The sequence below is a fragment of the Manacus vitellinus genome, unplaced genomic scaffold (genome assembly GCF_001715985.3).
Source record: "Manacus vitellinus isolate BGI_N305 unplaced genomic scaffold, ASM171598v3 scaffold_0_pilon, whole genome shotgun sequence".
NCBI lineage: Eukaryota > Metazoa > Chordata > Aves > Passeriformes > Pipridae > Manacus > Manacus vitellinus.
Window position 1 is genome coordinate 48,530,062 of NW_021938789.1, and position 25,771 is coordinate 48,555,832.

Genomic DNA, 25,771 nt, shown 5'->3' on the forward strand with positions numbered 1-25,771 from the left:
ATTTTCACTACACTGAATGAAATTTATGAAAACACTCAAATTTTATCTCATTTATGACAATACAACCACAAAAAAAAAAACTCTTCGGTTGGAATGGTCAATATGGTTTTACATTTTCACCTTTAAAATAACTGCTGGGGTTAAAATGGTCAGTACAGATTAACATTTTCACTTTAAAAGTAACTGATGCCTCTGATATAATCCATGCCATCCATGACCTGGAGGCACATGCCACTGTAGTCAGTGGGCACTGTGTCATCAATTTAAACAGAATTTTACTCCAAACCTCTTATAATAATAATTCTGCTCACTAAAAATAAACTCATCATATTTTAAAAATGCCTGTTAAGGGAAGTTCTCTGTTTGAGCATCCAGGAGCCACCATGGCAGTCACTCTCACACCCTCTGAGCTTGGACCGAGGCCCCTTCACAGCTACACACCCCACACTCACAGTCAGACCACGTTTCCCACAGCAGAGTCTCAGATGTCCAGATCTTTAATATAATTTAATGACAGTGCAATAACTACATAACAGCTTTAACTGCCTCCAAAGAGGGACCCTGAACAAAAGAAATCCTGGGCTTTTATACCCTCACAGTCTAAGGGCAGGAAAGTCTGGAGTCATCTGCTGCTGCTGTGCCCCTCAGTGTCCAGTCACCTGCCTGGGCCAAAGATCCCAAGGCCCTTTGATAAACAAAGGGTCAGCACTTCAGGAGCTCCTACCTTGGCTTCTGCTCCCCAGAGCTCATCCTGGAGCTGCACCCAAGCTACCTGCACTGAATGGATTCTTCAACATGCCAAGGTACTCCCCCAGATTTACTTACACCTATCAGTCCCTAGACAAGGGAAATTAGGAAGATTTACCATCTGTACTGAGACGAAGAACTTTAAGTGCTCTTACTGGGTATATCAAAATCCTCCCATGGAGTTTCAAGAAAATCTTTTTTCATAGTCTTAGTGATAACACCTTGTCAGGAACCCATAATGTTACAAGTTTTATGACTTTTAAATATTAGATATAGAGTACTCAGCAGGACAAACCTACTTTGTAGGTATGCATCAGAACACATTGTGAGCACGCGCCTGCCTGAGGGAAAGGAACCTGAATGAACCCAATATCTACCCTTGTAGTACTGATTATATCAAATATTAACTGAAAAAAAGTAATGATGATCCTTCTGCATTCCTTTGTTGAAGCATCATCCATGTTTCTGGTTGCTTTTGGAGACTTTAATAAGATATACATTAATAATTTTCCTGTATGTGCCCCACTGAGTAAACTAACTGAATTTACAGCACTAAAAACATCAATTTTGCCTAAGATCATGGATTACAGTTTTGAAATATTGAACTAACTGTCACGCTATGACAAAAGTTTCAACAAATTAAGGAAAACATGCTAAAAGAAAATGCATGTCCACAAAATTTGGGAAAGAAAGTAAACTATGATCAAGGCATTGAGGCAGAAAGAAATCAGACAATACAACACAGTTCTCAGGGTCATTCCTGATTTTTTTAGTAATTGTATCAGTGACACTGGGAAATTACTGATGTTGTACTTACACTCTCTGCAATAAAAAGTAATCTTTTCTTTTGAATAAACGTCCTTGCACCAGAACAACCGTATTACTGAGTTCAAACAAGTTTTCTTGAATGATCCCACATTTCATGTGTCAGGGCCTTCAGCTATTACCTCTCTTGAAGTATTTTATTTTCAGACTAGACTTTGAGCTGCAAGCCCTGAAAGAAATGGTAATCTCAGGAAATATCATCTTATGTTCAGAATGTGCAAATATTTGTCTGTCTTCTCCATACATGAAGTCTGGCAGGTATAGATTACCCACAGGCACTCAAGACTACTTTCGTCTGAGTGATAAAATCTTCCTTAACTATACATCAGTCATTCAGAAAAGAATATCCATTGAGGCATTTTAAGTCCACTCTTTCCTACAGTCTGTTTTTTAACACTTCATTACAGCATCCTGGTCTTTACTCTGCTTTGGAAAATTGCTTATTTAGTCTATTTGTTTCTCCTTACTCACCCAATGTCCCCTAAGAGAGCTAAATCAAATACGCCCATGTAGGGACGTATAATAGCCCAAAGTATCTAAGCAGTAACATTATCTGAATGATTAACTCAGATACAGTATTCCTCAAAATTGTATAGCAGTATTTTTGGATTATACAGTAACTCTGCTGTCTTCTACATTTCCTCCTTTCTAAACTTGAAGGAAAAGGTAGGTATTTCTGGTTCCATGGTGTACAGGAAAGCTTTTTCAATGGACACACATAAAATACATAAAGAGTTGGTTTTTAATTTTTTTCTTTTATTAAGTTCTATTTTGATAATACTATTCTTTTTCACTCCATTTCATATCAGTCAAAGCTGAGGAAGATAATTTCATAGCCACATCCACACCCTGCTGGATGGGCTGATGCAAATATTACTCATGAAACAGGTGATGTGGTCATAATCAGATAGGCTTGCTGGCAGAACCCTGTTCCTAAGGAAAAGTGTGCACAGAGCTACTAAGGAAAAGGAAAATAGAGTGAATAGATATACAGATGCTTCTTGCAATAGGACCCATAATACCTACTTTGGACTCCTACCTTCAGAATAAATTCAGTGGTTTTGCAGGTATCATAGACTAGGATGATAAAGACTGCAAAACAAATCAGACATATAAATCTTTTTGAGAAATTACAAAATTGAAGGCTCTCATCAAAGGTAGAAAGCTGCTGTGATGATGTGGCTTTTATAAGTCTGTGCTACACCAGTAGGACATAAGGAGTCATAAAGAAAGCAAATACTGACATGGGAATAAAATTAAAAAGTGGGAGGAATTGATTAAACCACTGAAGAATGGTGACAGACTGGTTTAAAATAAGATGGAGACTGGGGTAGCAGATTAATAGAGGTGGGGTTGCATGAGTCATACTTGTATAACTCTACTCACTTTAGTAAAAATACCAAAAACATCCACAAAAAAAAAACCCAAAACCAACCCCCCCCCCCCAAAAAAAAAAACAAACAAAAAACCAAACACAGAGGTTTCAGAACTTACATGCTTCTCAGAGGAAGCAGAAATTCAGGCAGAGGGCGGAAGGAGATGGACGAGAGCTAATGAGGCCTCCAGCCCATGAAAGAGGATCAGTGAACCCTAACCTCTATCTGCCTATGGGTCAGAATGTCTATGTGATTATTTCAGAGTATGTTTCAAAAACAAACAATACATTAAAATGGTCTTATTCAAAGAAGTGACAAAAAATATTTAAAATATTGGAAATACTGCATTTAAGGTAGAGAGGGTAAATATGGCTGCTGTGTCAATTAGCATAAGAAGCTTTTTGAAGTATAGGCCCATTTTTTTGTCATCATTGCTGACTAAGCTAGGAAATGACCTCATTCTTCACCTCGATATATAAAGTCACACTCTCAAAGAAAGTCTGCTGGGCTAACCAGGGATCACTATTGTGACTGTCATATTGATTATTCCAAACATCCGCAGCAAAATTATTAATCTGATTATTGACCAAATGGAAAATTTATCTCTTGCTAAGTTGTATGCACAAATGTCATGAGCTGCCAGAGTTGTGTCCATCAGTGACTGCAAAGATCTGTGTTTACAGAGCCAGTAGAGTTGCAGGATGAACAGCAGAACTGTTAGTACAGACCTATTTTAGTATAGATCTATATAGACCTACAGCAGTGGTAACACTGCTGAGGACTGTTAGCTTTTGTGGCTTCTGCTGGCACTTACATTTTCTTACTTCGGGAATTTGCATGAAGAGTATTAATTACAGAAGTCAGAACACAGTAAGATAATAAATGCTGAAGGAAATTCTCAACTCCCTCAAAGCAGAAAGGAGAGGATGGAAGATTTATTTTTGCTTTTGTTTAATGACAATTAGTAAAGCGTGGCTGAGATTAATCATAGAATTGAAACACAATTAAACATTCCTATAATAAATTTATGGTTATTATTTACAACTTAGTTGTGGCTAATAACCAGTGAGACTGATGCTCATTATAATAGATAATGTATAATTAGGTAATATTAGATATCTTATGTACTAAATGGCTGTCATATATCTCTTCTAAAAAGGCTGTCACTATATTTTAGAACAATTTAAAAATAATAAAATACTATTATAATAAAGCACAGTATAATGAGTAGGAGAAAAGAACAGGTTCTAAAAAATTGATGAGACATTGCTTGGTAAGTTGACCTTTTAGAAATACCCCTTCCTTCACTTATCTTCTAAATGAAGGCAGGATTATTTTTAATTCCAGCTAATGAGCATAGATATAAGTAGTCATAATTAAAAGTCACTCACATTTGAGCCAGCTACGGTTTTGCTATTATAACATAGAATAACACTTGAGTTAAAGTTGCATGACAAATACTGTTTTATTTCAAATTTTTAATTCTAAAATTTTTCAACTGTGACACAACTTTTTCCCCACAAGATAAGGACCTAATTCTTCAAGCAATATTATACAGGAACAGAATAATAAATTTCTGTTCAAAGGAAGATCCTCTCTATAGAAGAGTTTAAGTTCAAAACCATCAACAAAGATGATGTTCTTTTGTGAGAGGAGAAATAAATTTTTCCCATTATATGAGAAAATATATTGCTTTTTTAAACACTTTTAACCATGGAAAACAGCAGAGGACTGAAAGCTGGAATTTGACATAATAATAATCACTAAAATGAAATGTCTATGAGTGTTTTATCAAAAATTCTTTCAGAAAAACTTTTCAAAAGTGTCTGCATATGCAGCTGAATCGGACTTTTTTCCAAGATTTTGAAGAGCACAGCTAAAGAAGACTGCTTTGAATACCTGTTTGTCACTAACTCCATAGGGAGAAGGAAACCCGAAGGCACACAAAATTGTGTGCATTTCTGGCTGTTGTGTAAAGTTGCTTTTTCCTCACAGAAAACAAAATTTACTATTTACAATAGCTATGGGGCAAAAGTTGCTGAACGGCGCTAATGATGTATTTATCTTTTCATTTTCTCATGGTTGCTTTTAGGATTAAATAGCACTGGAGTTGGCTACCTTTATTTCTTACTCAATTGTTTTCTATTCCTTTTGCTAGGTATCACTTATGCTCTTTTAACCGTACAATCTTAACATAAAAAAAGCACAATGATTCAATTAAAATAGCAGCATACAATGGACCCAGGTGGAGTATCTCTTCCTGCACTGGAAGTGATCTTCCTCCAAATACTCCTGAGTATGGTCTCATATGATTTGCATCTTTCTGGCAGTGCTGTATGTTACAGCATGTGGAATAGACTGGGAGAATGGTAGCTGAGTTCCATGTTAGGAGCACAAGCACTCCCAGGGGAATCCTGTTTCCAACTTCCATTAGATGAAATTCAAAATCTTAAAATGGTTTTGAACAAGCTTAGGTTCTCCATATTTATACAGCACATATCCTGTGGGATTAAAAATGACAGGCTTCTGCTTTGGTGAAGTTGGATGTAAAACAAGAGTATGATGACAAGATTTGTATTCTTTCTTTAAACAAAAATAAAGGTAAATTGTTAAAATCCAAGGAAGGACAGTTGTCTTTCTTGGTATGGTTGAGAACTGGGGTTAGGTTTCATTTCACAGTCTAATATAAAAGCTCATTAGCTCAGAGATCCTCAACTATCCCAAAGAGAGGCAGTTTTTAGGGCCCTGCTTCATTTCACCTCTGTTTTCAGAACCACAGAATGGAATTTCTTTTTCAATCTTCATTTCTACAGCAAGGATGTGGGAAAGGTTATTATCATGTTGCTAAGGGAAATGCATCATCCCATCATCAAAAGCCAATATTATTGACTGACAGTATTTGGAGAGGGTTATGACTTTTAAAACCTGTTATTCACATTACTACTGGAACAATACTGCTCTCTCTTGGAGTGAGTCAAGGAGAAATAACAGAAATTGTTACATTGTAAATTACTCTTTTTTTTTTCTACTAAAGGCCATTGGCTGTGAGATCTATTTGACTTTTTCCTGGTCTGACCTCCATTTTACTTGAATTCCAGAGGAAAATGTTTCCTGTTTTGAAAACTGAATGAAAATTAAAGATTAAATAATGCTCCCTGCCCTATTTTTCAGTTTCTTGTACCATTTGCTACTAGACTTTTAATCTGAAAAATTTCTTTACTGTTTTGTTAGAGTGACTATTCCACTCCAAATAAGTAACTTACAACCCATTTTGAGCTATACAAGCACCATCTCCTCCAAAAATAAAGGCACTACAATGTACTTGTCAGAGCTTCCCTGATGCAAACAGAGCAGCATTTGCTTACCTCAGCATGAGAGTTCATTGTACTTTTTCAAGTTAGATTTTTTTACCTCTTACACCTTTATCTGTGCTGAGCAGACCATTTCTTCTTATGTGACATATCTTAGTGGTTTTCCAGGCACAGGGAGATACAATAACTACTGAATCTGACTTAGGATGTTGACCAGACTTCAGTGTGCCTTTAATGTGGTGTCCCAAGGAAAAAAGATGTGCACCCCAGAATCTTGGCACAACATTGCTCAATTTCAGCCCCATGTGATTGAGGGACAGGGGTCTTGTAAACGTGAAATCCCAAAAGAGGAATGAGAATCAGTGAACAGCTGACCACTGATATCTCATTTGTTGGGACCATCACCTCTGCTGATGAAACAACTGAGCAAGCACAATCCTTAACCATTCCAATAATAGGAATCGGCTGTTTATGAACAGCTAGTTGATTATGACCTGTACGCTACAAGTCTTGCACAGACATACAAAATATGGAAAAAATAAAAAAGGGTTTTTTTTCCAGAGTTGGCCAGGTCTGAAGGATGCTGGTATTTCCTGTGGCATGTGCAGGAGAGACACAAACTTTATATCATGAAACTTTATTCATTCCAGTTCTTTATTTGTAATTTAGCATCATCACAAAGCGACTGAAAACGCAGCGCAAGCAACTAATTCTATCCAAACAGAAGGTGGAAACTTATTCAGGAGAGGGAAAATTTAAAATTTTTAAAAGGGATATTCCTGTGAGTGTAACTTAGTCCATATTATGACAGTTGAGTCAATGGTGAGGAAGACACAAGTTCCCTCTTCTTTATCTAACCAAACAACTGGTAAGTCGTTTGCTTCCCAACACAGCACCGCTCTGAATACCTGGGTGGCCTCAGGAGAACTCTTCCAAGAGTCCGGCTCTGCCTAAGGCCATTCTGTATCCCAGGGCTGGATACCATGAAGTCAGCTGAAAAAGTGACACACTGTCACTTACTCCTCAAAGCTTAAACCTAATGAAGTTGTGGACATTGTCCAAACATTTATTATTAAAATTATTAAAATGCCAGGCCTGTGGCTTACACCAGTATTACGACAAACCTGTTCCTTGACAGATCTTTAATGTCTCCTGTATCCTTGGAGTAACTAATCACTGTTTCATTAAAACGTGTACTTGAAATACAAAATAAAGAGAAATTTGTTGATGATGCACACATATCCAGGAATGCACATATGAAAATGTATCACCAGCGCATGAAATGGATAAAAGCACAGTCTTATAAATAACAGTTTATAGTTCTAGTCTGCTGGAAAAATATTCCTCTCAAAACTAATAACATTTTACTCGAGGTATTTCTTGAAAATTGCATTATTGCTATATACACAGGACATCTGCTGATACCGCAGTAATTTAAACAAAAGGAAGAAGTAATAATAGCACTTCACAGTACCCCAGATAATATGATAAGCCAAAATTAATAGACAATATTTAGTATTAAATTAATTAACCATACCTTGAAAAATAATGGCTCCTCAGGGAGAGGGCTAACAGGGAGTGAGGTGGTACTACTAGCTGGACTCATGTCTGTACTCTGAAAGAAAAGCACACAGGAGTTTGCATTTTCAAATAAGTTCTGTGGACAGCTTTTTACATTTTGCGAGAGAAGAAAAAAAGCTTGAAAACAACACTGAAAATCCAACAGAATTAGATTGACAAGGCAACTGCAATCTGTACTTTATTTACTTGTAATTAGTTCAAGTATTTCACTAATGGTTAAGTACTCTGCATTTTCTTTATTTTAAATTAACTCCCCATTCAAAGACTGAAACACGTGCACAAATACACAAATAAGCCCTAATATATGAAAAGAAACAGGGAAGACCAAAGTTGTTAATAAAAATAAGTCATTATTCTTCAATGGACCTATCAAGTCTAAATGCTTGAAAGATTGATCTAAACCCCTACTCTCTCTGTTGGTTAGTATGGTCATTATTTTTACAGCTGTGATAGATATGAAAAGAAGTGTGGAAGCTCTTAGCGATTTGGAATGGTAATAATAATAGAATAAAATCTGGATTTAAAAAAAAATATATAAACAATAACACAACTGTTCTGGAGAAAACTAGAATATAAGATACTTTTTGGAAAATAACTCCTTAAATGATAAAATGAAAAGAAATCCATCACAACCACCAATAAAACAGAAAAGATATAATGAAGAATACAAAAAAAATCAACAAATTTGCATGGCCTAGAAATGCATTTCCTTTTCGTACTGTAACATTGCAAGCAGAATGAATTAATGGATTCAGCTTGTTTAACTAAGCTGATACCTGTTTTCACATCAATATGAATCTACTCTGAGCCCTTTAAAAAACCCAAATTCTGCAAGTGAGGAATATGGCTCCACCCATTAAGTGATAACAGATCACTCATCAGAAGATTTTTACATTATGTAGAGACATTGCATTTTATTCAACCAACTGGTACATGATGAAAAATGAGATAAAATTTTGGGTACAAAATCCCTACGTCAGATCTCAAATAGAGTGCACAGACTTCAAAGTTAACACCTACTAAGAAAATTTCTGAATTTACTTAGATACACATCAGTTACACCACACCGGAAAGAAGAGACAACAGTTACTTGCTAAATAAAAGAGATGCAAATAAAGGAAAAAGAAGGGGACCATGGTAATTATTTCCTAAAAGAAAGAGAGAGTCAGGTAATTAATAACACATGGAACACAGAGATGTTGTTGAGGAATAAGGGAAATTATAGCATGTCAGAAAGCCAATATTTCTGTAGAATTGATCAGTCTGGTATTCAGAAACATTACAAATTTTAACATGGACTCCTGCACTCAACCAAGAAAACTGGCCAATAATCTTTACATAAGGAAGTGAAACATAGCTCTTTTAGACTAAACTCCAAGTACAGACGACTGGACACCTCCTCTGAGGGAGCATTCTGCATCAAAAGCCAACAGTTCAGCTGAGGACAATTTGTCTTTTAATTTACATAGAATAGAAAAAACCTAAGACAGGAAAAAAAATCAAGTAGCTGCTTCCAAACCAAATCAAGTGCCCTAATTTGCAACCAGAAGTTGCAATGATTATGTTCCTTGACAAAACACCTCAGGGCACATACCTCAGAAGAACATCTGCTCTTCCATGATGACTGGACACAAGCCAGCCCACATCTGAATGTCACACTGGTGTGGCACCATGCCTGAACTAGTAAGGCTGTTGAGAGATGGGGTATATTTGAAGGAGCACTGTGACTACAAAGCTTCTGGACTGAAAATGGCCAGACTTTGAGTCTGACCAGATAGGAGCATTGGCAGAAGAGTCTGTCCCTGACCAGCGCTGTTCACATGTACATACTCTCAGCGGCCCCCTCCAAGAACTTCAGTAATTGTCCCCTCTAAGGAATGCACAGCTGTTTCCATGCCTTTGTAAATTATTTAAATCCAGTAGCACTAACACAGAGAATTGAGTGGGACAATACCAAAAGTGTTGTTTCTTCAGCTACTAAAAACTAATCGCTGCTTTGAGAGGTGCTGTCAGCTTGCCCTCCTGAAGGGATATACTAACAATTTCAAACAACATCACAGCCCCCCTAAATATTCTGTTCATGGTGTATTTATCACTATCACACTTTGCAGTCTAAAGCTCCCCATACATATAAAAAAATATCACTGTGAGGAATTCACCCAATGGGTACTTTTTATTTGATGTTGTCTTTTCAGTGCTTTTAGGCCAATTTTAGTCTGGAACAGGCTGTTAAAATACAGAACATTATCTAGACATTATTAGAATTTTTCCAGCAATTTTTCCCTGATTACAAAGATCAATGCTCAAGTTTTATTCTAATTTCTGGAGCTGATCAGTCTAAATATACATCATCCTTCCTGTGCAACTGAATGGGTACCTTGGAGTCACTGCTAGGCCATGTTAATCATTTATTCTCAGAGAGCAACGTTAAAAATGTGATTAACTCATGAAGTTTCTTGATAAGAAGGCAAAGGAAGAAAACAAGTCTAAGAGAACAAAATTCTACATCCTTCTTGGAGATCAAGGATCAGGATCCTGTTTGAGGACAGATAACCACCATTTGAGCCAGCTAAAAGAAAAAGCAGCTCTTTCTGGAGCTGTTTTAAAGTAGTTACAGGCTTGGCTTTGTTTTCTTCCACTTGTGTATACCTGCCTCAGAGCAGAATGTTTCACAAACCTACATACTGATGTAAATTGTCTAACAGCAGAGTAGAGAATATAGTCAGTGGTTTTCCAACAATACAGACGATCAGGTATGTGCACATTGTGAAAAACACGCTCCTTTGAAAACAAGAGTCATCTTCCAGTCTGCAGCAACTATTCTTTAAATGAAAGCAGCTTCACCTCACCTCATAAATTCGGATTTTTCTTGGTACAAACTCTTGCCTTTAATCTCATCTTTTCTAGGAAGTGGCCCATGTATCAACCGTCATTAATTGTACCATAAAATAAGGACTGTCCACTGACAGAAGCCAATTTAATTTGCTACAACTGCTTTTCAACAAGGGTAAACACTGCAATGGTATTTGGCAGACATTGACTTCTCTGGAGATCAGTATCACAATTTATTGATCTAAGAAGTTAATACTGACAGAGAAAACCTTCAGTGGATATTAGAGCTAGAGATCAAATAAATCTTTATAATAACTGAAGAAAAGACAATCTGTGTACTTTATAGCTTTTACTAAGGAGTGTTGAACTGACTTTCAGAGTGAAAGTTTTAGTTGTATCATAAGTTATGTCACAAAGTATAATTTTATAATCTAGAAGTTGAGTAGAGCTAGGAAATTAATAAGTGCAGTCAGCAAACTCAGTAGTGACATTTTGATATACTGAAGATAATCAAAGACCTGCAAATGGATTTATTAATGGGTCTGCATAGCATCTGTATGAAATATTGTACTTAAATGTTATTATCCCATTTTATCTGTGGAAGTGAAAAAGAAGGGAGAGTGATTTGCTCAAAGCTGTGAAGGGAGGTTAGAAACAAAGACACAATCAGAAATCCAGTTATTCACCCAGACTGCACAATGGTCTACACACTTTTGGAGTGCTCTGATCTCTGTAATTTCTAATACTATTTAGCATCACAAAGAGGCTTCGCTGATACACATACATCATGCAAAAAAATCCTATTAAAAAAATGAGGCCAGAAAAATGAATATTAGTTTAGATAACAAAAGACAGTAGATACATAATACAAACTTTCATCTCTTACCCCCACACCATGTTTGAGAAACTGTCCCCAACACCTCCAATCTCTCTCACTAAGAGAGAGTGCCTCCTTATAAGGTGGATAGGTCTATTTTCTAACATCTCTGAATACAATTCAGGTGGTTACTTCATAAATCTATTTCATGTCTCTCTTATTAGAAGGTATAGTTAATTATTCTAACTAAGTATTAATAAACGCAATTAAAAGCTGAGACATTTAATTATTGTTTTCCAGCATTCGCCTGGTCTTGCTGCTTGCTGCTCCCATAGCTTAGAAGGCCACCTGAGTTATTGCAGCTCCCACTGCAGGGATGAAGCATAAATTACATCTGCTACTGTGTCTTGCTACCTATTTTTATGCTAGTATGTGACCAAGTATGTTTTCAGTCGTTCAATTCTCTACTGATTAACAATGAGCAATTAGTATACAGGTGTACAGATCAGACCTGACTGCTCTTACAACGTAAGCAAAGCTAATCACCTGAGCTGTAAAATGCCAGTGGGAAATTTCACCTCATATAAGACATTGATCTATCACTTCACAGCATTTGTATGTCTAGTACTGTTTATTTTAGAAGACTCTGAGTTCTCAGGAAGTCTATCAAATCTAATACTTTGCACAATAATTTTTTTCAGCGAGGAGGGATCAGCAGGAAGCATATTTTGTTAACTTTCTACTTTGAAAAATAGCTGGAAAGATGCACTTTTAGCCTTTTAATTAGGATGAATCAATTATAAAGCCCATAACCAGCATGCAACATAAAGTGTGCATAACCCCAATTTGTTGCAGGGTTACAGTGTTTGAAGTAATTCACACTCAGATTATATTTTCACATTGTTTATTTATATTTAATATAAACTTAATTTACTCAAATATTTAAATTTACCAAGTTACCTATCTCTCCTCTCCTTATATTAAATGCAAAAATGTAAGAATATGAAAGTACTAGGCACGAATTACTATTACTACCGGTTCTTCAGTTTCAAAAAAATGGCAATATGAAAATTCTTAACATAAAAATAATTTAGTAGCTGGCGCAAGGAAAACACCTTAATAAACATGTTTTTAAACATGTAAATTTAAAGAAAGAGATCTAGGGGTTTCTGGTTTACAGTGGAGTATATACAGAGAAAAAAAACCAGTATTTTTATAAGCATAGAAATGTCACATTTCTCATAATAGACAACGACACATATACACCACATAATTAATAGATTTATGTAATAGCAAATATCTCTTCCTTTCTGCTCTTTAGTTTCCCCTTGCTCATCCCTCCAGTTTGTCATCATCCCTTGCTTTCCTCCACAAAACCCATAATAAACAGAGACACAAGTTTCCTTGGTCAGATAACTTCCTGGCACACAGAGATTAGATGAAGGGTCCATTAATATGTAGGAGAAAACAATTTTTACCTTCCCAAACAGCAAATTCACCTCGAGTTAATCTCTAAAAACCCCCTTCACTTCCATCGCAAGCAGAATCTAATTTCAAAAGTAATTTGGACAATGACTTTGGGGTTAACATCTTTTGGAGAAGAGTACTTGCAGGATCATCAATTACTGTCACTGTGTGAGTTGGGACTGCTACTATGACACATTATATTAAATGCAACTCCAGACATATTTTTATCCTAACGAAAACCAGGGGGTTGCTTTCACAGATGCAAATGCTTTGTTGATAACACAGTTGAAAACTGATTTCCTTGATCAAAACTCTACTCCCCCTTCAGTTTCTATTGTTTCTTTCATACTTCATTGACTATACTATCCAGCCTTGACATTTTGTTATTGTATATTCATTCCTAATAATATCATATAACATCAGCTTTTTCTGCTCTTTCAGCAGGCAATTGAGAGAACCAAGTGCTCTCCTGGGATTTTAATCTGCAGGCTGCCTATTTCAATTGCTTTCCTTTACTTGCAGGAGATCTTTCAGGTTCAAATGTACACATTTTTTTGCTCAAACTGCACTTAGCTTTGTGGCAAATATGATGGCTGCCTCACACAGTAGGTTCAGTGGGGTTTTTGTTGTTTTTTCTTTACTCTAGTCACAAAGACACGTTCTTTCTCCAAAGCCTACATCACAACACTGATACTCCATACCACAGTTATAGCCTGAATCTAGAAGAAAATGTCTGCATCCACTCAGAGTGTATCAGCAAAGAATTTGTGGGCTCTCTCAAACTCCTATATCTTCCCTGCATAGAGATGCACTATTTTTCTGCACTTCCAAATGAAACACTTAGAAAAGAAGTAACCAATTAATTAAACTGACAAAGGTAAAATCAGGTACCAGAATTGACTCCTCTCCTCTCTTACACACACATGCATGTTCTGTATCATTACACAGCATAGTATATTGGGACCAAGATAGAAGCTGTAGCCAGAAAGGATCAGATATCAATACAACCAATAAATGCACCTACAATTACATTAAGGAGGACAAAAATATTTACAGAATATACATTTAAATATTACTGGATATGTGGAAGTAATTATCTTGATGGGTTAGGAAAAAAATGCTCCTGAAAACAGGTTGCTCTTTAAGTTCCTCTGAACTATCCACAGATGGCCATTGTTTCGGCCAGACACGGATTTAAGTGCCAATTTCAGCAAAACAGTTCCTATGTTCATATACTCATACAATTAACTGCTCTCCATGAAGCACTGAAAGATATTTGTGATCTCCTTACAATGTAATGTCTTTTTTTTTAGTCTACAAGAGACGCGATTCCTTTGAGACAAAAATCTATTTCCACTAGCTATTAATGAATATTTTTCTTTAAAGTACACATTTTAACATACACGAAACTCATGTCCAAAAAAACTATACATGCTTTACTGTTCAGTGTATCTCTTTGCCCAAAAGTACATTGGGATACAGGTGATATCTCCTCCAATATTGTGGTTGGTCTTCTGACTATAGTTTCCCTGTCATAGAGTGTCTTCATCTAAATGAGGGCAATCTTTCATAATACTAACAAAACTTATTTTTCAATTCTGAACATGATGAAGCCAACCCAATTTTCATTAATAACTTGCTGCTCAGTTGTCCAGTTGTTTCCTACCTTTACTTTACTTTGTAAGCATTATGTAGGCAACTTTGCCAGATTTTCACATTGGTGTTTCAACATGAGGCTATGTTTTATTTTTCTGTGATTCCCAAAAAGATTCAGATGCCTTCAAATGCTATGCATTTCACTGAGGTTTTAACAAGCTATTTTGCACTTTCCAAATGTTGTGACTGCAATTATTCTCACTTCTTCATCAGTTCTCAGAAGGGTTTTTACAATTTCAGTATGGAACCACTTTTGACAGTGTCTTTTAACTTATTTGGATGCAGAGGCACCATTCTCACAACTTCCTTGAATTACCCAATAACAGCTTAGAGGAAACATTTTAAACATCTGTATGTGTCTGCTGCTAAATCAAGGAAGACACGATTGAGGTTTTTTCCCCACTACAAGAAAAGCAGTAAGTGGCATTTTACAATTTGAAATAGATTTTCCATGGCTGCAGCACTGCTTCCATATAATGGTGATAGAAATAAAAGGTAAATAATTAGTAAGTAAGTTTTGTCATATTATTTGCTTCACAGTGGTTTTAATTGTAATACTCTTTAATGATTTTAGGAAGCTGAATCTATTTGTGCAACAGAAGGCAATATGTCAGCTTCTGAAATGTGGAAATTTTGATTACCATAGACACAGTTTCTAGAAAGCTAAGCCTGCTTTTTGGTTTAGGGAGCAGGTTCCAAAGTGAAGTTGGTCAAAGCAGAACTTTCCACCCTCACACAGTAACTTTCATTCTCGTAGGAAAGAATAAGGGTAAGGCACAACAGGTAATTCAATTCCCACCCTATCAGAGGGTTCAATAGAAACTGCCCCAACTGCAGTAAGCTCTCCACAATTTTTCTAGTTATACTTGTTCTTCTTCCCTACTCCAGTCTAATACTTACTGCTCTTCCCAGCACTAATCAAGGTATTCATAGAATCACAGAACTGTGGAATGGTTTGGGTTGGATTGGAAAGAGCCTCAGAGATGACCTAGTTCCAACCCTCTCTGCCGTGGGCAGGGACATAAACCAGGTTGCTCAGAGACTCATTTAACCTGGCCTTGAACACTTCCAGGGGTGGGGCATCCACAACTTCTCTGGGCAACTTGTGCCAGTGTCTCACCACCCTCACAGTAAAGAATTTATTCCTAACATCTAACCTAAACCTACTCTCTCTGAAGCCATTCCCGTTTGTCCTGTCACTACATGCATCCTTCTCTCTTGTGGGCTCCCTTCAGGTACTGGAAGGCCACAATTAGGTCATGCCTACACCTTCTGTTTTCCAGGCTGAACAATCCCAATTCTCTCAGACCTTCCTCATAGGAAAGGTGCTCCATGCCTCTAATCATCTTCATGGCCCTTCTCTGGACTTCTGGGTCATGTCCAGTCTCTTATCCACCCACACTCCAAGACTGTCTTCAAGACTCTGATCTTTCTCACCTTGCACAACATCTCACTTGCACAGCATCTCCTGTGCACTTCCCATTCCCGCACCCATCCCATCACCAACACTCCTCCTTTTGTACCCCATCTATCTGAATCTGAGTGTTCCCACCTTCTCTACCTCTCCCTCTTCCTTTGGTCAACACTCATTCCCTTTAGTCTATATACAGGCTATTACATATATTAAAATATATCTAATATATCTAAAGTCTATATAGCGTACATATAGTGTATATATATATTTAGATATAAAAATACACAAAATTGACTGAAAAAAATCTTTATGTAGCTGCTGTGATGTACCAGCCATAAAATTAGTTTGCTACTTAAGATACGTACACATTGAAGCTGGTCAAATAACGCACATCCGAAAAATATGTAAGATTTTGCTACAGCAAACATCCATTTTGACACAACTTCTCAGCCTCGAGTTCTGTGCAGTCTGGGGAGGCCAAACTACACTGCTTAAGAAACTGATATGACTTGCAAAGGAATAGAAGAGTTAAAAATTGCCTGTACTAGTACTTAGGCATTGCATTATCACTATTTTTAGAGCCCTCGGCTGAGCATTTTGTTTTAATTTTTGTGGTTTGCAATGCAATTATATACTAAACTTGCTGAGATATCTGAACAGCATTTGATAAAGTCATTAGCAATAAAATATTCATTTTTCATTTATATTATGTCCAGGAATACAAATGAGTATAATTTCTTCCTACCCTTCAACATTAATAGGGAAACCAGGGAGAAAAATTGAACACACCTTTCACATTCATTTAGCTACAATAAAACATAAAGAGCTTTTAAAATGAAAAACACTTTAAAAATAATACTACTTTCTGGGTTTTTTTGGAGGCACTGTTACGGGCATCTCCATTATAGTATTTATATATTTTTTAGTTTGGTAATTCCACAAAGCAAGGTACTGGCTCTGTCACCATGTGATAAATCGGTATGCCTTGAAATAGCTTTGGTTGAACTGTTACAAAAATAAATCAGCAAGAGTCAGAGCAAATGAGGAGACACGTCAACAAACTCCTAGGTTCGTGCTACAGGCTATGAGTTTATCCGTACTCACATTACGCCACAAAGCAGCTGGCACTCTGGTTTATCCGATGGCACCCTCTCTGCATGGCTCCACTGAGTTTCTTTTATCTGCTTCTTTTCCCCTTGAACCCACCACTATGATTTTAGCTCTCATCAGCTGCCACTGCTTACAAGGATCTCTGTAGGCTCAGTTATGGTAAAAACAGAAGCTTTTCTTGGCATCACTGTTGCATCTTTCACTCCTCAGCACCACAGAGGTGATGGCAGGTGCTAACACCACTTGGCTGCTGCAAGGAGGCCCTGCGGTTGTCACTGCATCAGCTGCTTCCAGAGGCAAACTCGTGCAGAGCACATGACTAACTCATCCTAGGCATGAGCTATCATCTGAGTTAAAAGCAAAATCTAGTTCCCCAACTGCTTCCTAAAATCCCCAAGAACTCTGAAAGAAACTGATATCCATAGGCATATAAAAGAATACCCTGAAAGATCACAGGATCTGCAGACAGCAAAAATAAATGATGTCCATCAGCAGGGCTGGGCTGAAAAACCTGGTTCACAGTATTCCTGGTGAACTCTAGCTCTTATCCTATTGCTGCTCTCAACACTTCAGGAGTGATAAGCTCAATATAAAAACTTCATCAGTCTCCTTTTTCATGTCTCTTAAAGTTGGGACAATTTATTATTTGTCTGTATCAGATACTGCATACAAAGTAGAATCTTGAAAAGGTGGTTGCTGTGAGAATAGAGGCAAATGTTTTTTTGGCGAAGAGTTTGCATTGAAATACAGGAAGTGAACAGATAAAATACAAGGAACTTTTAGCACACACACTGAAGATGCAAAAATACACTTGTGGAACACTGCATTTTCAACAGAAGAAATCAATATTGAGGGAATGCTAAAATCAATATTGCCATGCCTATCTATTTTATTACAGCTTTTCAGTTAATGGCCCCAGACCTTTTTCCCCTAAATTCTGTGTCAATCAGAGCACATGATGATGGCCTTTAAAAACTTCTCAGTATTTTTTTTTAACATACAGTACTCTTATTGCAGCACTGGGATGTTGTAAAGGGTCTGGAAGCTGCCCACACACGATCAGAAAAAAATTCTGCTGCCAGGTTTCAATCTTTTCTAGTCTAATGGCTCCGTTTCTTTCACGTTATGACTGCTCTTCAGTAGTATAAAGTCTAATTGGTTTCCGTATTAGCAGGGCAATGGACAGGTGCCCAGAAGCAGTTTTAATCCTTGTCATAACCGGAGACACAAGGGTTCAATCCCAGGAGTTCCGTGAAATCTTATATTAAAAATAACTCCATTAATAACTTCTTTAAAATTAGGAAAATTTGCAACTTTTACTGATGGCTCTTTAAAACAAGATATTAACAGTGAATACAAATTACTTGTACATTATTTGTTTGTTTTCTGCAAATTAGAGAGTGTCATATCTAGAAAGCAGGGGAAAAAAATAAAGCCATTTTGTAGCTTTTTGACAGATAGAAGCAAAAATCCAATAGAAAATCATCACGTAAGTATAGTTTTCCTGAAGGAAAATGACAATTTTCATAGGATTCTTGCTGAATGCTTTTAACAGCCTATTATAAGCAGGTACCTAAAGTTAAGTAAAAACACTATGGTTAAAAAAGCTACTTGCAGGTATATATTTTTCAGAGGACTTTTACAAAATCACACAAAATAGAAAACAATCCATACTACTATTGCCACCTGTTTACAACAAATTTCTTTAAAAAGAAGAACTTTGTTTTTAAAATGTCAATAGTAAATGTTTTTTAAATGTTATTAGTATTCAAGGTGCAAGGTATGGTTGACATACTAAAAGGATGGGATGCCATCAAAGGGATGTGGACAAGCTTGAGAAGTGGTTCCACGGGAAGCTCATGCAGTTCAAGAAGTGATAGAGAACAGGCCTGAGAAGAAGAACAAGGGAGTTTTAGAAAATGAGAGGCCGAACATGACCCAGAAATGTCCACTCACAGCCCAAAAAGCCAATTGTATCCTGGGCTGCACCAAAAGCAGAGTGGCCAGCAGGCTGAGGGAGGTGATTCTGCCTCTCTACTCTGCTCTGGTGAGACCCCACTTGGAGTGCTGCATCCAGCTCTGCGGTCCCCAGCATAGGAAGGACATGGATCTAATGGTGCTGGTCCAGAGGAGGGGCACCAAGATAATCAGAGGGATGGAGCACCTCTCCTACAAGAAAAGGCTTAGAGAATTGGGTTTGATCAGCCTGGAAAAGAGAAGGCTTCAGAGAGACCCTACTGTGGCCCTTCAGTATTTAAAGGGGGTCTGTAAGAATGCTAGGGCAGACTCAAGCAGAGCCAGTTGCAAAAGGATAAGGGGCAATGGTTTGAAACTAAAAGAGGATGGATATAAGAAAGAAGTTTATTACAATGAGGGTGGCAAAACCCTGAAACAGGTTGCACATAGAGGTGGTGAATGCCCATCCCAGGAAACATTTAAGATCAAGTTGGACAGGGCTCTGGACAACCTGGTCTAGTGGAAGATGTCCCTTCAACTCACTGCAGGTGGGTTTGACTAGATGACCTTTAAAAGGGTTTTATTCCTTGAACACAGGGATATCACAGAATTCCAAATCTTCAAAAAGACAAGCAAGGGCCTTCAACACATTTACGCAGCAGTGACTTGTACTCAACAGTCACAAATTCAAGTTCCTGATCTTCCTGTTTCACAACCCATTTCAAGCAGATGAAGGTATCATGTACAAATGGGGCCTGAAGTAATGAATCACGATTAATAAAGTTCAATTTATGAAATCAACAGCAAAAAGACAAGGAAAAATTAAGAGGGGGGAGAATGTCAGAATGCAAGAACATCAAAATAGCATTGATAATTTATTTTCTACTTTCTATTTTGAGCAGTATGATCATTTCTGCAGTTTCATTTGAATTTATTTATAAATAAAGCTGATCAATGGTTTATATTATAAAATGAATTCAAATGCGAATTCTTATGATAATTTAAATACTTTTCAAGAGAAACATGGTTTTCTTCTGCTGCTTCTCATTTAAATCTGTGCCTCAGGTGCACAAATTTAACCTTTATCTTACAGTACTTGTATAAGCAAGACTAAGTTAATCTGTGAGGCAAAGTCAGACAGTTCCTCCAGGACTAAAGTATCTCTCCTACGGACTGTGCAGGAAGGGAGCTACTACTGTACAATCAGTCTGGACATGAACATACACAGTGAATGATCTGTTCTGATCTAACTTCCCACAAGAAAACTCTTCACACAATTGCCAGGGTGAAATATAACTACTCTATTTTAAAACTGGAAGAAACCCCTTGCTCTGTAAATGCAAATTGTAACTATGCAGTAAGTATCTCTTCTGGATAAAACCAAACTTTTTTTTCCCCTCACACTTTACATTTATAAAGCAAAATAGGGAAACCGGAGATTTGAAAAGGTCAAAGCCTTTTGTACATCATCATGCAATTCTCCAGTTAATAGTATAGTACTCTTAACAACTCAGTTTAAGGTTTGCTGAGTGACTATTATCAGAATGATTTCTAAAAATAACATCAATTGCTAGATGCAAGGAGGAAAGAGAAAAGGGTGTGATTGCTGAGAAACAAGCCTGACAAAAAGAACCTATGTCTTCCGTGCCTATTTTGACACAAGCTTTTAAGTATTTGACTTACTGAATTTCAGCTGCCTACACAAAGATACACCACTCATTTGATATATTATGCTCAAAGGAATTGTTCTTTATTTTATATGTTTTGTGAAATATGGAGTCTCGATTTTCTTTATTCTAAACAGACTAAAGAATAAAATTTAACAGCATAGCAAGCAAAAAATAATAAGATATTGTGTTGCTATAGAAATCTGAGAAATTCTGACAATAAAAGTCACATCTTCAGATTTCAAATGTATTTTAAATACCAACAGTAATTTTCAAAAAATACAATATTACTTTTCATCCATTAAAAAGTCACAGAACGAATCTGAAAGAACTCACATCATGCAAAATAATTGCCCTAAAACTCAATCAAGAGCTAGAATAAATAGTCTATTTTGTTTATTCTTTATAAGGAATGGGTGGGAGTGGGCTTCTAATGTTGCATGATTGTCTTGCAAAAACAAATCACTCCTCAGATATGTTCTTGAAGGCCAGCAGACAAGAACAGAGACATTTTGTTTCTGGTTGCCAAGGGATACAGAAGACCGTTTTCACATAGGGAATCATCACTGCATTTGAAAAATGGTCTTAGCAGAAATTTCTGTCACCGATGCGCGGATGAGTCTTTCTCACCTTCAGCGATCCTGCAGGGATCTACAGTCCTGATGTTGGATGAGATACTGGTTTGTTTTTTTTTTCTTTTCAACAATTATCTATCCCCACGGCCTTTACAAAGAATATACTGCCATTAATACATAGTAAAACTCAGAGGTATGATTACACAAGGGTTGAAACGCTTCTTTGGAACACCAAAATGTTGTACAACTCCCTACTCAACTCTATAATAATGTATACATGCAGAGTAATGTTTGGTATGACTAAAGCCTTGTATAGTATGATTTTCAACCAGTTAAACAACAACAGAAGACTTTACAAACAATGGGACAGTAGTATCTGATAATTTACTCTACTCTAGTGGTTTCAGACAACATTCTGGTATGTGGATTTTGTGCAAATCCACTTGTATGCCACATATGGGAGCTTTCATAAGAAGCAACATCAGTTGCAGTTCATTTCCACTGAGCAACAGAAGCTTGGAGGAGGGAAGGGAAGCCTTCAAAGGATAATTTCTCTGACATGAGAAGAACTATGTCAGACAGAAATAAAACTTTGCAGCTTACTAAAAGATTGCGTCAATAAAAGAGTTCCTGAAAAGAGTCTCAGTGGTATACTATCAACAACAGCTTTGGTATCTGATCTCCATTAGCAATTATGTACATTTTGTATATTTTTTTTACAAAAGATGAATAATACATTTCAGTATGCAAAAGTTAAGAGGACAGTCTTTATTATATCTTTATCAGTTCAGCTGATGCCTAAAGTGCTTGCTGTGATAAGATGTACTCCTGAAATGAAGAATTCTCTCAAAGAACTGAGAACTAAGGCATTTTACCGCAACATTTTTGTAAGAGTGTGAAAAAAACAGGAAGCCAAATAGAGTGGCATTCTGATGGTGTAACTGATTCCAGAGAAGTGCATATAATTAATTTCAGAGGTATAGTTAGGATTAATTGATATGAAGGCAATAAACGGGGGGGGTTATCTCTTAACCCACTCAGATTTAGTTTCAACAAGACAAAAATTGTCTGGAGAAGATTACGAGATCTCCAAATTAACCTTTTATCTGGCAGATTAATGTAGTCAGATAAGAACATTCAATGAGGTATAAATGAAGGAGAAAAGGACACTGAAGTGGTTGATGAACTCTCACTGACTGTGAGCTGGTGAGAGAGCCAGGGCATTCTGTACTGAAGAAACCAATAAAGAGTCAGAAGAAAGAGAGCCAAACACCCACTGATACCAAAAAGGGCAAGACCTGAAGAAGAATGTCTTGACATTGTGTGGAATGGAGGGAACGTTTTTGAGTGATGGATATGAAGGATGGCCTTGATGAAGAGTAGGATGACTGGAGAAGTAGAAGTCTAAGCACAGTCTAAGAGGATTCTCTGTAAATCTGAAATAAGCCATTTAAGAGATCCCAAGGTTGTTTTCAGCTATTACACAAGACATTAAAATAGGCTTGTGTTGTGACAAGTAAGACATGGAAGAGAACAAGCAGGAGGAAGTATTTACATATAGGTTTTCTATCAAAAGCTAATCAAAATACAGTGAGCTGACTGGGGCAAGTGGGAAGACTGGAGAATAAGAACAAGTGAGGATCTTGATATGGGCTGAACAAAGAGCCGGATGAAGTGCCAAAAGAAAGGAATTCTTTGGAATAGTGAGGTTGAAGAAGGTATTACATAATTTCTTCTCTCTGAAAGGGAAAAGAACACTAAGAAATAAAGCAACACAGCACCCTCAGTATTACTTGTTTTGTTCCAGGGATGGACTACTTCAGTTTCACAGTGTGCTACACAAACTACAATCAGATGCTAAAAAAAAAGAAACCAATACAAGAAAAGTCTTGCTATTCCTATCCGGGTAACAGCAGATTTCTTGTACAATTTCATGTGTGTGTTCTAATTGGGCTTTTGCATGTAACTGTAGTCCTGCTAGATCTGCAAATAAAATAACAAAAAAACCAACAAAATAAAATAGTGATGAAGCACTGAAATCAGTCCAAGACACTAGCCAAGATAAAGGATAAAATCATTTCATGTGCTTACAAATTAATACAAAGAAAGCAAAACCAAACCAAACTAAAACATTAATTGCATTAATGCACGTAACTACTGTTCTTCACCTTCATCAACAATTTTTTTTTGACTTAGCCTTTTTTTTCCCTATCTGTCTATCTATCTATCCTCAATACATATACTCAAGTATGCATGCTTCACACTCCACTGATGTTCAGACAAAGCAAAATAAGTACTTTCACTTTCCTGCAGGAGCATTCTGTAAAACAGATTAAAAAACAGATAAGATGTGATGTCTTGTGAGATAGTTTACAGTATTCAGCACAATACATAGTGCAATATAAATGCAATTAACCAGGTAATTACAAATTGATGTCGTTTCCCAGCAGAGCTCACTCTTTATTTTTTTTCTCTCAGATAATGCAATGATACTGTATGCAAATCACCTGGTTTGTAATATATGTGAACATAAAAGACAATATTTTCTCTAAACTCTAAAAGGAAGTGAAATGGCAATTTAAGATCAAGAAGTCTATCAGAGAAAGGAATGGAAAGCAGAAAACATGATAATTATTTGTCTAGTTCTTGATGTATTGAACAAAATAACCCTATTTAGAGCATAAAACAACAACAACAAAAAAATATTACGTAAAAGACCTCTTCAGTGTCCTGCAATACAACACTAAACTTACATTAGATAAGGTTCCAATGTTTCATTTAATGGTTTTGCTATAACAGCTAAAGGGGAAACGTAAACTGAAGATCTTACAAATGCTGAAAGATTTCAGTTTGTCTTACTGATTTTTCAGGTACACAATCAAAGTTACTCACATGTTTGCACTTAATTGTTTCCAAGTTTAGGCCTCCGGGCAAACACAAGACAGCTTGTAATGACACCTACAGGCAGCCTGCCAAATGTTTTTCATTATAAAGATTCCTCTGACCTTTTCTTCAAAGCTTTCATGCACACTCTCTTCTCTGCAGGTCTTTTATATGTAGTTCAGAAAACAGCCTTGAACTGAAGAAGTGACTTTTCATTGTGTCAAGAAATCTTGCTGAGGTATAAACCACTTTAAAGTACAATTTCTCTACACTTTTTTCACATTCCTTGGGAAAATGTTGGCAGTCTACCTAAAACAGTAACCCACTAAAGTGAAACCCATACAACTTAGCTCATTGCACTACTGAAGTACTAGTGGGTGCCACAAAATCCACAAAGGAATAGCTGTGAGCTGTCAGTGGGAGGAAACTGTCACTTTGTTATATGATACAAACCAGTTTCTACAAGGAAATATAAAACTTTTCACCTGAACTGAACCATAAAAGGAAATCTATGGACACAGCAAAACAATTCCTTAAAATGAAGTTGAACCAAAGATATCACACCTAGATTATACGGTCTAACATGTGACCTTTATTACCAAGAACTGTAGTAGATGCAACACCTGTTTAGAAGGAATATATTCAGGACAGTCATTCTGTCACATTCAGTTTGTCAAACTGTTGAAATTTCAGTTGTGCTTCCTGATTGCTGATATAGTTGACAATTACGAACATGGCAACTGCTGGGAGAGTAGGCAGGAGATGTAGGAAATTTCTGAGAATCGCACACAACAAGTACAGGAAGCAAACAACAACAAGAAGCAAAATACACCCACCATATTTGCCAGCAGAATTATCGGTCCTTATCTGATGGAATATATAATGCATTTTCTGATGCACATCTGGTAACTTAAGAGGAAATTCTCTGAAGATGAGGTGCTACAGCAGTTCCTCGTGGGTTGGTATGGAATGACACCAATGTTTTCTTCAATTAGAGACTCTACTTTGAAGGGTAGCCCAGGAAAAGGCAGCTGTGTGCTGAAGTTCCCCTGTGCCTTAATACTGGTGACCTTCAGATCAGATCAATAGCAGCAAAGAGAGTAGTTTTGTCCTAATACCCCCCGTTCTTTTCCTACAAAGTCACTATTTCACAAATAAAAAAGTGTTTGAAAGTTAGACAGACTGCTCAACTATCTGATAATGTTTCTCAGTTTCAAAATGTGGGTAAAATAAATGAGATCAGGCTCAAGAGATCTGACAAAACATAGATAAATATGGCATAAAAAACAACCATAAAGCTTTGTTATTACAGTTTAGCATTACTCAGAAGTCAAAAACAGGCTTGTTTATTCAATACCATAAATGTTTTCCCTTGCTCTTCTAATACACTAAAGGGATTAAACTATCACTCCTTTTCAGGATGAAAGTGGCTGCTACCAAGCCTTGTCTGTTATCTGAAGCCAGATGGTGATATTGCAGGCTCGGAATCTCAGGTCTGTGCTGGCTGAAAAGCAACCTTTACCTGATGCAATAATTTTTCATTCCCAAGTGACA

General features: G+C 36.8%; 1 protein-coding gene across 1 annotated transcript in view; it reads right to left on the reverse strand.

Moving 5' to 3' along the window:
- The window catches only part of CCSER1 (coiled-coil serine rich protein 1), a 337,176-nt gene that overhangs the window by 86,812 nt on the left and 224,593 nt on the right, over nt 1-25,771 (reverse strand). The window contains exon 6 of the mRNA XM_018072931.1: nt 7,797-7,874. Coding sequence (XP_017928420.1) covers nt 7,797-7,874 — 78 coding nt within the window. The remainder of the gene's footprint in view (nt 1-7,796; nt 7,875-25,771) is intronic.